The sequence below is a fragment of the Hibiscus syriacus genome, unplaced genomic scaffold, assembly GCF_006381635.1.
Source record: "Hibiscus syriacus cultivar Baekdansim isolate YM2019G1 unplaced genomic scaffold, ASM638163v2 tig00013680_pilon, whole genome shotgun sequence".
In the NCBI taxonomy this organism is placed as follows: Eukaryota; Viridiplantae; Streptophyta; class Magnoliopsida; order Malvales; family Malvaceae; genus Hibiscus; species Hibiscus syriacus.
In genome coordinates, this window is record NW_024062306.1 from 64,796 (window position 1) to 79,392 (window position 14,597).

Consider the following 14,597-nt stretch of genomic DNA (forward strand, 5'->3'; position numbering starts at 1 on the left):
GGCGAGATAGCTTCGTCAAGAGGGAATTGAGATCGGAATTGACGGTTATCGAAGCAACAATCCGAGTCAGACGCCATGAACTTAAACGGTAATTGATCTACAACAATTGATGTTGTTAGAATCAATTACCGAAGCCGGAATCAAAGATTGCCTTGAGTATTCGATATACAAGATAGAGTCACGGGATAACCCTTGTAGACAAAGCAACCGACGTGAATCCCGAAGAGAAAACCTTATTCGATGATCATAAGGAAATTGAGTCAAAGCGAAGCTTGAGGCTACTTTTACCGTATTTATTCACAATCTTCATCTTCTTATTTTTACTTTAATTGCTTTTACTTATTTAATCGCTTTTATTATTTTAATATTTTCTTACCAAAATTCTCTTCCATTTTTACTGTTTCACGCCTGGCATAAATAAATCATACAGAAATTTATAATTTTCTAAGTCCCTGTGGAATCGACTCTTACTTCTCTATATTACGTACTTCTTTTATTTATTGATTAAGAATAAGGAATTTATTTTGACATCGAAAACGACAGTTGTCAATTACATTGAAATTTCCATTTGGGGAGTCTTTCATGTTGTATCAGGTAAAGCCTTTTAAATCACTGAATTAGGATGTACGTTGCTTAGGGTGGCATGCACTTTTTTTGCATACTGTTTGACAAAGTCTATAACATTAAATGCTGTATATTGTGCAGATCAGCAAAATGGTCGGAACTGCCATAGCTGTGAAGCTCAAGTTGCTACCGAGAGATATTCTAACATTATCACTAGCCAAGTTCTCAAGGTTGTCCTTCCACTTGCTCCCTCTGAAGTTCTAATTTTGAGGGGGAACACATTCATATTGAGGAATATACCTGGTAGTGTAACAAGAACTGAAATGCTGGCAATGGTTGAATCGGAAGAAATCCTCAAGGAAGTCGACAAGTTCTACGCATCTGTAATGTTGCCACAAGTTTCAAAATTCTTGGACCCTTCCAAATCTCCCTGGAAAGAAGGGTCGAAAATTAAGATTTTAACACGGGCATTCCCGATGTGGAGTTGAATGACGTCAGGAATGCTTGGAAGGAGTGGAAGGAAAAGTTGCCGGTTAGGCAAACAACTTCTGCATCAGAAGTGAACCTATAAAACAGTGTAGTGCTCACACAAGTTGATAATAAAGTGTTTTTCCGAGGTGATGATAATGGCCTAATCATTCTTTGATTCTCTGTCAGATCAGATGAATCTAAAATCCTGAAAGTGAAGGGTATTGAAGTTGGAGTTATGGCTTGGTCGGAGAACTTATTTGAGGTAATTGATGCATGAAGGGAAGATCACAGAAGTTCGGAAAAATGGGAAGGTTCACCGACGTTCTGCTAAGCTAGGATAATGCATACCCTTTTCTATATTTGGACCTGCAAGGTTTAGAATATTTGTTAAGAGTGCTAAATTTTGGTAAAGAGCTCTGTTGTGGTTTATGGTTTGAATATTTTTCAGGAATGTATTCCACCCTGTTTGTTTTGTTGTTCCATTTGTGGAATCCTTCAAGGAATGCCAAATCCTAATTCTTGTTTTGCTAATTTAATTTTTATATATTTGAATGGATCTACAAAACTAATATATATCAAGTGATATGTTCACAACACACCATGTGAATTTTCTTAATGAAATTCAGAGGGAACTAAAGAGATTGATTATTCTTAACTTTAGTAACATACATTATAGGTTACTCAATTATTAATTCAGTTATAAATATGTTATTTTTAAAATAGTATAATTTAATTGTTTAATTAAAATATTATTACAAATATAGCATTGATGGTTAAATATTAAATGAAATAATAATGTGATACAGTATAATAATAATTTTTATCCTCAAAACTTATATATTCTATCCTCAAAACTTATATATTCTATCCAGTTAGTCTTAATTTGAAATAATTTAATAAATTAAATCTTTCATATTTATAAATTATATTAATTTAGAGTCTGTTTGTTTCACTTAAAACAGTTTCTGGAAAATGAAATCTGGAAAATATTTTACAGAAATGTAAATCATTTTTCAGAAAACATTTTCCAGTGTTTGGATGGTACATTGTAAAATGTTTTACACTGTTAGGTTAATTTTTTGAAAACAGTTTTCAGAATCTGTTTTTAATAAAGAAGCATACATATTCTATATGTAGTTTATGAGGCTTACATGATCCATTCTTTCTACTTGTTAGTTCTTTAGACTTGTACAAGTTTATTCTTTTATTTGAGAGAGAAAAGCTTAGACATGATTTATTCTAGAGATGATATCATTTGGATTAATACATCAGGCTCAAGCCGAATATACAATGAAGTTGATTGCAAGGTTCTAGTATAATTAAAATGATTACATCTTTGCTCCAGCTACCCTGATTTTGAAGTTTTTGCCTTCGAAATCTATGGAAAATGATAGGCAACAGTGTGCAAATTCTCCAGAACAATAATCTAGGGAAACAATAAAAGACATGCATTTAACACCAAAGAGATATCCTTTATTAGAGACGACAAATATTATTGAATGACTATTTGTACACTATGTTTAAAGCAGCAAAACACACGGAAATCAATGGTATAGCATCATTCCAGTTTTCATTGGCATACAAACTATTTAATCGATTACATCATACTCATGATGCGCTGTTAAGGAAATGTGTCAATGCATTGTCTGTGTCATTGTCATACATGAGTAATGCTTCGGCCACATTGTTAGCTGAGAATCCCATTTCTCGCAGTAGGATGTAGCCGGTGATAAATTCCCGAACCTAAGGAAGTAAATAAGCAACATAACGATATAAGAGAAAGAAGATTCTTTAATGAACATTTTGAAAATGCCAGATGAATATCCAGAAGAATTGTTGAAACTACTCAAGCTAAAGCAATTGGACTAGTTTTTACCCATTACAAGGCTGCTTATTCCGTGCTTCCATAACATGATATAAGGGTACCTACGTCATGGGTCACTACATTTATGGTGCCAAAAGAAAAATAAAACAGAGTAGCTGAAAAGAAGCTGAGCAGGCCACATTAAACCAAAATTACTCTTTGGCTGGTCAATAAAATGCAGGTAGACAGGATTCTATTCGTTCACCATGAATATGTATCCCAATATCAAGCATTAGAAATTCTATAATCAAGTAAGCAATTCAAATCTAACATACATTACAAAAATATGATCAGGTAAAGAATACTTCATGGCAGACCCGACAAAGTTTTACGTTGTGGCTATAATTAGTCCATACGCTAGGTTCTGATAACAAGTAAACTCATTAGGTTTTCCTAGTACATTGGTGCGACAATATATGCCAACATACCTTGGTTGGATTGTCGCCATAATTTGCAACCGCAACCATCACTGCATCACGGCTGAGTCCAGAGGCAATTTATTTGCTCACCACATGGTCTGAATTTGCACCCTGCAAATTCAAATTATTGTTCTTTTTCATACAAGATAAACCCTTAAAGCTCAACAAATATGAACTAATTCCATCAAAACAACATCATTAAAGACAAAACATCGCACATACAGGTTAAAATGTCAATGAAATACATAAAAGAAAGTCAAAAACTGTAGCTGGAAAGTGAATAACAGCGTACCATTGAAGAAGTGGTTTCGGTTGGCTTTGAAGCAAAGTTTTCCAAGCCAAGCTTGCTCCAATTCATGCTTTCTTTTTTCCGCTTTAGCCAAGATTTTCCTCTCAAAGTCGAAATCAAACTGGAAATTGCTTCGAGGAATATCCGCAACTTGAGGAGATAATTGAGGCTGCAACAAAATGGCAAATTGATTAATAAGATAAACTTATTCATTGAATTAAAACCCCAAAAGGAAGCGACCGGAAGCTTACCAGAGGAGTAATAAGATACTCTGGTTTCAAAGAAACTCTAATGCCCAATCTAGCTGCCACAAAACATAATTAGGAAAAATGAAAAAAATAATAATAAAAAAGAACTTTTTAGGAGATATAGTTTACAAGATGTTGAAGGAGCAGAAGTCTGGTGGAAAGAAGAGGCTCGGGTTGCAGTAGGGAGAACGCCGTGAGCGGCGGGTTGACCACCGACCCTTGGGTATAATGGAGCTCCGTACATCGGATGGGTTGATGAAGTGGGTTGTTGTCGGTAAACCTGAGGTATGAACTCTTTCACAGGCTCGCTAACTACTTTCAGTGGAGAACCTAAGTTTGAAGGACCATCCCTTTGTTTTTTTATACGAGGGGAACCAGATGCACTTCTTGGTGAAAGGGGGGGAGCACTGCCAGTAGGAAACAAGGAAGGTAGAGCATTGCTTATTGTTGTACTTCCAGATGAAAAGGGAGAAGATGAAAAGAGAGATACCTGAGAAGATGACCGCCTGTCTCGCCGGTCAGTGAGGCCACTGGATCGATCGATTTTTCTATGTGGAGCAAGGGACGGGAGAACAAAGTTTCTTCTCGTTGTGGAGCAAGGGACATGAGAAAGATGGAAAACAACTTATCCTTTTCTGATTTTACCGTGTTTTACTTTTCCTTTTTCATTGACAGTAAAACAAAATACGTTGACCTTGGTGTTTTATAAGAGCCAAACACAGAAAAAAATGATAAGGTTTGTAAAATTATTATGTTAGTACTGTATAGATCATGCGTAGATATTGGGCTTCGCATACCGTTTGTTTTTTTAGAAGACAGAAGTTCTTCTAACGTCTGCGTGAGGTCTTTTTAGTGCAGACATAATTTTATGTCTTCAAAGGTCTTCAAATCTCTTTAAAGAAATTAAATTTATTTTAAAATATAGATTTATTTATTTTAAAATATGAAAAAATTTATTTTAAAATATGAATTGATTTATTTTAAAATATAGACTGATTTATTTTAAAATATGGATTGATTTATTTTAAAATATGAAAAAATTTATTTTAAATTATGGATTGATTTATTTTAAAAAAAATTATTATTGTAGTTGTATGGATTATTTAAATTTTATTATTATAAAACTAAAATTATTTCAATTTCAGTATTGCAAAACTCTCTTAAGTTTAAAAAAATCAATTTATTTATATTTCAGTTTATTTTAGCAGTCTGCAAACGTTAAAAAACAAACAGTCTTCTTCTTGTAGACTGCAGACTTTTGGTCCACCTCTTCTACTGCATATGCATGCAGATGTGATCTGCAAACCTTTTACCTCTGCAAAAACAAACATCACCTTAGCCTTTTTTCTTCTAAATTGCTTGTTATTCTCCCATAAATGTTATATTACTTTCCTGTTAAAATAATTGTTTAGCAATAACTTATTATTTCTTTATGATAGAATGTAATTATCTAACTGCTTTGATTCGATGAACTTGTTTGATTCGATAATATCATAAAAATAATTAAATTGATGAAATTTTTAAACATGAATGATTAAATATTTTGAATTGAAACTAAATTTGATAGAATATATAAAATTTGGGACTAAAATATTATTATACCATGCTATATTAGATACTTGTTTCAATTTAACGAAATAAAGGTAAAAAGCCAATGGCCATCAGCTATTAAAGCTTTTCTCACCCGATTTTGTACAAGCAGAAGAATTAGAAAGACAATCTTAGAACCCTTTTCTCCCAAACGAAAAACCCAAACAACCACTTTGCAACCAATCAATCCTCATGGCGAGTAACGGCGAAAGCTTTTCAGCAACGCCTCAATCGACGGCCGATAAGCCTGTCATTGTTAGGGTTAAGCGCAAAGTCTCTCAGTCTCATCTCGATGCTTTCTGTATGTTATTTCTTTTAATTCTCTCTTTTATCTTACCCTTTTTATGTTTTCTATTGCCGCCATTATAAATTTAAATGCAATTTTGAAACTCCAAGGAAACCTTGTGTCTGTAAACATTAATTTTTTCATATTATTATTTTTATTATTATTATTATTAAATTATTATTATTATTAAAAATGTATATATATATATATATATATATATATATATATATATATATAAAATATATAAATATACAAGGCCCAAAATTGGGGCCTAATTATAATCAGACCCATAAGGCCCAAGACACGGTGGCCCAATCCAGTACAGGCCCGAACAGCTAGCCCAACAGAACCCTAAACCCAACTAGGATTTCACACGTCCCAATCGCCGCCATCTCAAGAGTTTCCAGACACCTCTGATGCACCACGCGGCTGCCGTTTCCTCTGCCAGGTGGTCCAACCGACGCTACCGACGTTTTCAATGCCAGGTGCTTCAACCACCATGCCGCCGTCCTCAGCAGCTGCCACGACCCCTCCACGCGTCGTCATTCTTCGGTGAGTCACCACAAGTTCGGTGACTCACCGAAACCCATCTTCATGACCGGTCCGAGCAAGGCTCCATGGTGGTTATAAAAAGCCACTATACCTGCGAAGGAAAAGGGGAGCACCAGAAAATAAAAAAGAAAAACGGAGAGAAGAACGAAAGACAGAGAGACACAATAACACCACTACAACAACAACCAAGAACACCCGAGCAAACAGCAAGGTTCCAAATACCAACAACAAGCAACATATTGAAAGCAACTGAGAGTAACGAACGAGGGAAAGAGAGCAAACAGTCTTTGTTAGATCTAGGAAGATTTATAGGGTTTTAGGAAAAAGAGAGGTCATATTTGGCCTTAAAGTAAAAAAGGGGTCATTCAGGGCTATTTTATCAAATTTCGGCCACCACGTACGGTGGTCGGCGGCGGTGTCGGAGCCGAAGTACGGCTGTCGGCCGATTTCTGATCTCTCCGGGCGAAGTTTTTAGAGAGAAAAGAGAAAAAAATTTCTCTCTGTTAGAGAGAAAATGAAAAAATGAGAAATGAGAGAATAATGGCCCTGTGGTCGGTTTAGAGGTATATATAGCCTCACCAAAACGCCGCCGTTTTGGTAAGGGTATTTCTATAATTTCTCACAGGGGTAAACCCCATCCGCAATGCTCCAAGTTTATGCACTTTACAATTTAGTCACTGAAATTGACTTTTAATCAATTCAATTTAGTATTTAAATTTTATTTTAACATATTTTAGCCATTAACTGTATTTATATACATTTAGGGTAAATAACCGATTTAGTCCCTTATTATTTAATTAATATTTATTTTAATCCCGTATAATTATATAGGTTAAATTACATTGTTAATATTTATGTTTTATAATATTTCGAATTGGAGCTTTTAATTTTAATAATCGATATTTTAATCATTGATTAATAATTAAGAGTTAAATTACTATTATTAATTATATTTCAAGTTATGTTCATTAATTTAGATAATTTATATTTTAATACTATAGTTTTTTTATTTCATTTATTTATTTATTTACAATGTTATTTTATTATTACTTTTAATATATGTAAATTATTACCTTCATTATTTTATTATATATATATGTATATATATATATATATATATATATATTGGTTTAAATAATAATATTTATTTATTTTTAATATCAAAGAAAAGGGCAGTCTTAAAATAATTAGATGTCCTATTCTAATCTTTAAAAAATAAATAAATATTACTTATAAAAACCAGAAAACACATATTGTTTTATTAGAGAAAATTATTATTTTTAATATTTAAATATTAAGAAAGGATAGTCTTAAAGCAACTGGATGTCCATTTTCTAATATTTTTAAATAAATATTTTACTTTTATCAATTATATATATTAGTAGAAATGTTTTATTAATATTTATTTATTTTTAATATTAAGAAATGGGCTGTCTTAAAGCACCTAGAAGCTCTTTTCTGATATTTCTAAATAAATAAATATCTTATTAAATTAATATATTTTCTTAAAATTATAAATTTGAAATAACCGAATTATAAATTAAATATATCTTTGAATTCTTAAATTTTTAACAATAGAAACAGTTTATAATTAATAAAGTACCAATTTTGGGCATTGTAGGGGTGATAATCCTTCCCTAAATGTATCCGACCACGAATCCCTTTTTATTTCTAAAAAGAATGAATTTTTGGTTAAACGCAGATCAGTTTATCTTTTAACAGATGTTTTCTTAAAAACTTTTTTAAAAGATAATTTTTAGGTATTCCATCTACCTGACTCAAAAAGGCCGATGACGACTCCCAAAAATATTTTAAAAACCATTTATTCACATCACTTTTCCCGCCGAGTAAAATTTTCGTGTCCGGGTGAAAACCGGTTACGACAGCTTGGCGACTTTGTTGAGGATTTGGTCAAACTTTAAAATCAATTATAAATTATCACTATTAATTAGAAATTAAAATTCATTTATTTAATTTTTATTACTTATGATTTTCATAATATTTATTATATTTTTTATTTTTACTTTATTTTCAGATATTAAATTTTTCATTTAATTATTTGTCAAAAGTTTGAATATTTCTCCTCACACACAACACTTGCATTGCATAACATAAGCTTTCTAATCAAGTTTGTCCCTTTTAAGTGGGAGTGAAAGCGACATCTTCGTGAGAATTTATTCTCCATGTCAGACCTAACAAGTAGCTTTCGGGGTTCATATGCTCTATGTCTTCGTGAGAATTTATTCTCCGTTTCAGGCATAAAGAAATGTGTCCCCTCGAATTGAACTCGGTCCGCTTAAGTCTGTGATGGACTAGGATTGAGGGTTGACAGCCCAAGGGGGCATCGACAAGGACAGTTCGAGTACCTTTACTCTTAGAACTGAAACCCTGCATATAATAAACCCTAGAAATTCTCCTGACCTAAGACTGTACTGAACCTCTGTCCATAGGTATACACAAAGGAGAAATAAGCTTTAGTTTTTAATTTATTTCCTTTTGTTTTTCTGAATAAATGCATGTGAACTAGAAATCATGCGGTTAGGTTAATTTCTTCCAAACAAAGCATGGAACTAGAAAGCATGAAGTTAGGATTTATACATTGATAGATAGATTTTTTCATTAGTTGGTACTAACTATTTTTTTCTTCTTTTCTTACTTTCTTATTTATTTATTTTACTGTAATTTATTTATATTATTTTCTTTTGTTTGCATTGCATGATCATGGCATAACCAAAAGGTGTTTACTGGAAAGACTGTTCATCATATTGGAAAGAAATCGTAAATGGACAAAAAGTTTTATGATCAAACAAAATATGATGCGGCCAAGAAAAGACATCCTAAGAAAACTCCAAAGATAGAGGCAAGCTATGCACCCAAAGATCGTATGCCCATTGAAGAGCAAAAGGAGATACGAGAATAAGAGAGCAATGACCAAGATGATCGATAGAATATCTGTTTTGGACAAAGGAAAAGAAATTCCTGCACAGAAAGAGAGAAAGCTTAATGAAGATAATCCTACAATTTCATATATGCAAGGGACTTCTTATCCTAACCAATTTAAGAAGTTGCAGACAATCATTATATATATTCACAAGTTGTCTGGAGATATTCAGGAAATGGTGACAACTGTAAAAGCTCCCAGAGATGAGAAGAAATCATATAATCTGAAATCGACGAAGTTTAGTCTGATCCCTACTTCTAAAACTCAGGTTCAATCCAAGAGAAAATGTGGTTCTCATTTTGATACTATCCCTATATCATATAAAGAGTTGTATGAAAAACTACTTGAAGCACGAGAAGTGGCCCCGTACTACATAAAACCGTTCCAACCTCCGTATCAGAATTGGTATGACATTAAAGTTTATTGTGAGTATCATGCCGGAGCTCAATGACATACTATTGAGAATTGTCTTGCCTTCAAACATCGAGTCCAAAGTCTTTTGGATCATGGAACCTTACAATTTATGGTAAATGATCGACCTAGTTTGGTAACCAAAGGTCCTGCTAGATTAATACCAAAAGTCTTCAAAGATAAGAGTATCAGTAGGGGCGCCCAGAGAGAAGAAGATTTGCTAAGGTTTGAAGCTCAAATACGTCATTTGAAGATTGAAAACGATAAATTGAGCACCAAAATGGAAACCATACATGAAGATTTCCAGAAGGTCAGTCAAACCTTTCAAAAATGCTAGTATAGGAAACACCCTAGAAGAGTGGATAACAGGGGTCACCAAACTGAAAAAGAATTGCAACATAAATGAAGGACGAGCCAAGAAGTTTTCTCATGATTTACGAGTTACAGAAGAAAGACTCAATACAATTGTCATGGAATCGAGAAAATATCAAGTCAACAATCAAAGGTTGAATAGTGCTATGACCAACATGAAAGCATCATATCAGATTCATAAGCTTGAGATCGATACTGAATTAAAAGCCACTATGGCCAAGAACAAAACATTGAAGAAATATTTAGATGATTATGGAGATCTTGTACGAAAACTTTTTGAACACAAAGGTTCTCTCACAAGGGAAAATGAGCAACTCCGAGAATTGACACAGGAGATGAAAGAACACCAGAATGTCATGGAAGAAGCTGCAGTCCAGACAAGCAATATGGCCCATAAGCTGATAAACTAACTTGGTTTTAGAGAAGAAAATGGGAAAGTTATTCCCTATATGTAAAGTTTTATTGAAGTTAGGACTGAAAGCTATCCCCTACATGTAAAAGTTTTGTTTGATGTACCGAAGCTTTTGTGTTCAATGAAATCTGTTCTAAGATGATCACTCTTGAGTAACACCTTTTCATACATTTTCATTTTGCATCTTTTCATTTTTCATTTTGTATTTATACTTTTATGTTTACATTTTTTAATTGCACATTTTGCATTCTTATTTTTGGCATTTATGCATTTTCGCATTTACATTACATTTTTTTATTTAAGTATTGTTATATACTTTAATTATAAAAACATGTAAATAATTCATGAAAGGTTATGTAACAGTAAAAAACCAAGACCATTCATATTACTTTACCATCATCATAAAAACAATGAAGCAATCTTATGAGGGACTACAAGATTAGTGGCCAGAATAATTGACAGGGTTACCTCAGGATACAAGGAAAGAAGCATCACCAGATGGATCAAATCAAATTATTCAGTGTGTGGCAGCTGATAAAGAAGAGATAATTGCTAAAGAGCAACCATGCTATCAGAATGAAGAGTCAAGAAAGATAACATACCCTGGGGCATCCCAATTAGACCCAAAGAATAGCCTCATTAATTATTCACAATATGAGGAGAGATTCAAGAAGATGAATGAAGCAATCAGAAATATGAAAGATGTTATGCTTCCCACAAAGAACTAGAAGCAAGAGAGCTCAGCTTGGTTCTAGATTTGGTTATTCCCCATTATTCAAATGCCTGATTTTGAGAAATATGATGGCACCAGTTGTCCCTTAATCCACCTGAGAATATTTTGCAGAAAAATGGAAGGATATTTAAGTTCTGATGATCTGTTAATTCACTCTTTCCATGATAGCCTCGTTGGCCCAACAGTAGTTTGGTATAATCAGTTGACCCAAGAACAGATCAAGAGATGGGTTGATTTAGCTGATGCATTTTTGGGACAATATATGTATGTTAAAGGCTTAGCTCCAACACGTATGGATCTTCGAAGAGTAAAGAAGAAAACCAATGAAAGATTTCAAGAATATGCCTTAAGATGGAGAGGAGTGGCAACACAAGTTCAACCTCCCATGTTAGAAGAAGAGATATCACGTATGTTTCGTGATTCCCTTCTAGTGCCTTTCTTCGAGTTAATGCAGGCAAACCCGACGAAGGAATTTGAGAATCTTGTGATAAGTGGAAAATTAATTTAGAATGTAATCAATGAAGAAAACTCAAAAGTCACATCCAGGAGCCTGACGGATCAAAATGCAAAAGCTGATCATGTGAATGAGTGTCACATCTAGAGTCCTCCCAATTGCAAAAGAAAAAGAGCAAGTAATTGTTCGAATCAACCAAAGAAAGTCATGCGATCAAGAAAAACTTTGGAAGTGTTCCAAACTTCCATTTCAGACTTGTACCCTCATTTGGTTAAAGGTCAATACATCACACCAAGACCAACTAAAGTGACACCAAACCCTTCTGCTCATAGCTATGATCAAGATAGTGTTTGTAATTTCCACTTGGGGGTAAAGGGGCATTCTACAGGCAATTATAGGCCACTGTTAAAAGAAATTGAGATGCTTGTTGACAAAGGGGTTTTGACACCAGAAATGATCAAGAAATGGGGGGCAAATGAGGAAAAGAACCCTGGTCCAAATACACACCCAACATTATAGGAATAATGAGGCATGATGCATAAACAAGTGGAAGTGTTATCTACCACTGTAGTACTTTATATTTTCAGCATCTTGTTTGAACTTGTTTTTTTGTTCCTTTTTCCGCCTTTTTTGCAATAAATAAATGTGTATTGCTTTTATGGTTATGAGCAAGGAATCAAGTTTTAACCTTGAGATTATTGAGTATCAAGTAGATTAAATATTCTTTTTAATTTTTCAAGAGTTATAGATCTCTGGCAAGTGGTAAAATTATATCTTCCATATCCCATCCAACGCCAATTACTCGACCCGTACCAAAACCAAATTCTGACACTACAATTATCTGAGACTCTGAAGAAATGTCTCTACCTGTTTTGAGACACTCACTCTAGATGTTTATCTTCTCAGGTAAAATTGGTTGATGACACTACATTCCACCATATATATGACTTCATAAGTCACACATTTGTCCTTCCAAATACAAAACCATCATAAACCAAAAAAACCTCAAAAGAACCAAACTTTCAATTATCCGGGAATCTTCCTGCAAGAAGAGACGAGATGAGGCATCATGGACCAACTTATCGAAGATAATTTTGATGTGATTGGGACATACTCAAAGAAGAAGGAAAAAGTGATTGATTGAAATAAATATATCATGCATTAATTATATTTTTTCATGTAAATAAAGTTAATCTTGAATATTCATCCCCCTGTGGATACCTCTTTTTACAAAGGTTTATATGTATGAGATGATGAACGGCATTGTTTCATTTATCCTTTAATATATATATATATATATCCTTTTTTGTCCTCATTTGAGCCTGAATGATTTTTCTTCTAATTTAACCCTAACCAAGGATCACCCTCCACATTGGGGGGTAAAGTGAAGGATATTTTCCCACAAGAATAAATTGTCAATACAGTTTTATTACGAAGACAAGTTTCCATGAAGTCAAGAAAGTTTTGAACTACAAGGTATGTCAAATACAGAGTGCTTGAAGATCAATCCAATCAAGAATAATGGAAAATCTCCAAAATACAAAGAAAAAGGAGGTGCTCAAAGCAATTGTAGTATTATACTCATCCGCAAAGAAAGAAGAAGGAAAAAACAAAACAAAACAAAAAAAAAACAAAAAGGAAAAGGAAAAAAAAAAAAAAGGAAATTGAATCAAGATGGGTGACTTATTGAGCCTCAAGTTACAAGGTTGATCAAGTACAAACAAGAAGAGCAAGAAATGCTGGAGATATGAGAAATGGAAATGAATCCAAAATTTGGCAGTCTAGAGGGATCCAGATGATGGAAAAATCCCCAACAAAGCAGATCCAAGTTAAGCAAGGCAAGGTGAAGGCATCAGAATGAATTGATCATTGGTTTGATTACCTTTAAACACTTATTTGGTCTTTTTTATCCCTTTCTTTCGTAACCATAAGCCATGGCCTACGTTACGTACCTGAAAAGTCCATTCTAATCATACATGGATTTCTAAGTGAAAGAGAATATCTTCATATTTCATTCCGCCTCTCAAGATTGATTTTTATTTGTAAAAATTGGTTTTTAAAATCTTTAATGCATGATATGAAAAATGATAAAGGGGGTTCAAGATGTAAATTTTTAAATAACATCTTGAAACCAAAGGAGGATTTGAGTTGAAAACCTAAAAAGGCGGCTCGAATATTGAATGGTGCAACAAACGACATGAGAGATGATCTTAAGCTCTTAAATGAAGCACCGCACATCTTAAAAGACGTTCCTGAGATTTTGGAATCAAGAAGTATCTCTACAAGATGAGCATGACAACCATTTCTTCAAGTTAGTGGAAGCCCGAAGCGACATACTGAACCAACTTGAAAGAACCTACTTTACCAAAATCAACATACACCTCAAATCAATCAATAATTTTGACACTTGCCATAGGACTATGATTTTTGAATGATTTAAAAGTGTAGTTGATTTATTTGATATTCATTAAATTCATGTTTATGATTTGATTATTTGTGAACCTGAAAGGGTAATACTTTACAAATTCTTTCATTCTTCAATAAAGAAAGGAGAAAAAACATTTTCAAACAGGACAGTCTCAAATGAGGAAGGTCCTTGAAGCAATTGTTGCTTATTCTACCTCTGTTGTAGAAAAAGAATGAACGAGGCCAGAATAATGAAGCACTTCACATTTTTGAAGGCAAGTGGTCCAAGAAGCCAGAAAGTCTGGAGAATTGAACTTGTGACACTCTCCTATGACATTATTAGCAGCTCATCAAGAAAGAAGTTTATCTCATGCTGAGGGCGATAAGCATCACCAGACAGATTATTTTCCCCAACCATCAATTCATGTTCTCTAGAAGATTACATCATAGAGCCATGAACAAGTCACTACCTGCACTCTGGTTATACCGTGATGCTGGCTCAAGTTTTGATACATCATTGCTACTTCTTCTATGTCGATCATTTTCTTTGTCAAGATGATATCCATTATGTCCTTCAGAAGATTG

General features: G+C 33.5%; 1 protein-coding gene across 1 annotated transcript; it reads right to left on the reverse strand.

The window, feature by feature from the left end:
* Positions 1-2,549: 2,549 nt before the first annotated feature.
* Positions 2,550-4,461, reverse strand: LOC120206302. The gene is made up of 6 exons (XM_039205992.1): positions 4,346-4,461; positions 3,985-4,262; positions 3,859-3,911; positions 3,611-3,776; positions 3,328-3,429; positions 2,550-2,778 (listed from the first exon to the last, which is right to left on the reverse strand). The coding sequence occupies exons 1-5, from the start codon at positions 4,459-4,461 to the stop codon at positions 3,374-3,376; spliced, it is 669 nt and encodes a 222-aa protein (XP_039061923.1). The 3' UTR covers positions 2,550-2,778; positions 3,328-3,373.
* Between the last annotated feature and the right edge of the window lie 10,136 nt (positions 4,462-14,597).

Coding starts and splice junctions, on each gene's coding strand:
- LOC120206302 (XM_039205992.1), bottom strand. CDS start 4,461: ATGTCCCTTGCTCCACAACGAGAAGAAACTTTGTTCTCCCGTCCCTTG. Junction 4,263..4,345: donor ACAGGCGGTCATCTTCTCAG/GTATCTCTCTTT, acceptor TCCTACTGGCAG/TGCTCCCCCCCTTTCACCAA. Junction 3,777..3,858: donor AGTATCTTATTACTCCTCTG/GTAAGCTTCCGG, acceptor ATTTTGTTGCAG/CCTCAATTATCTCCTCAAGT.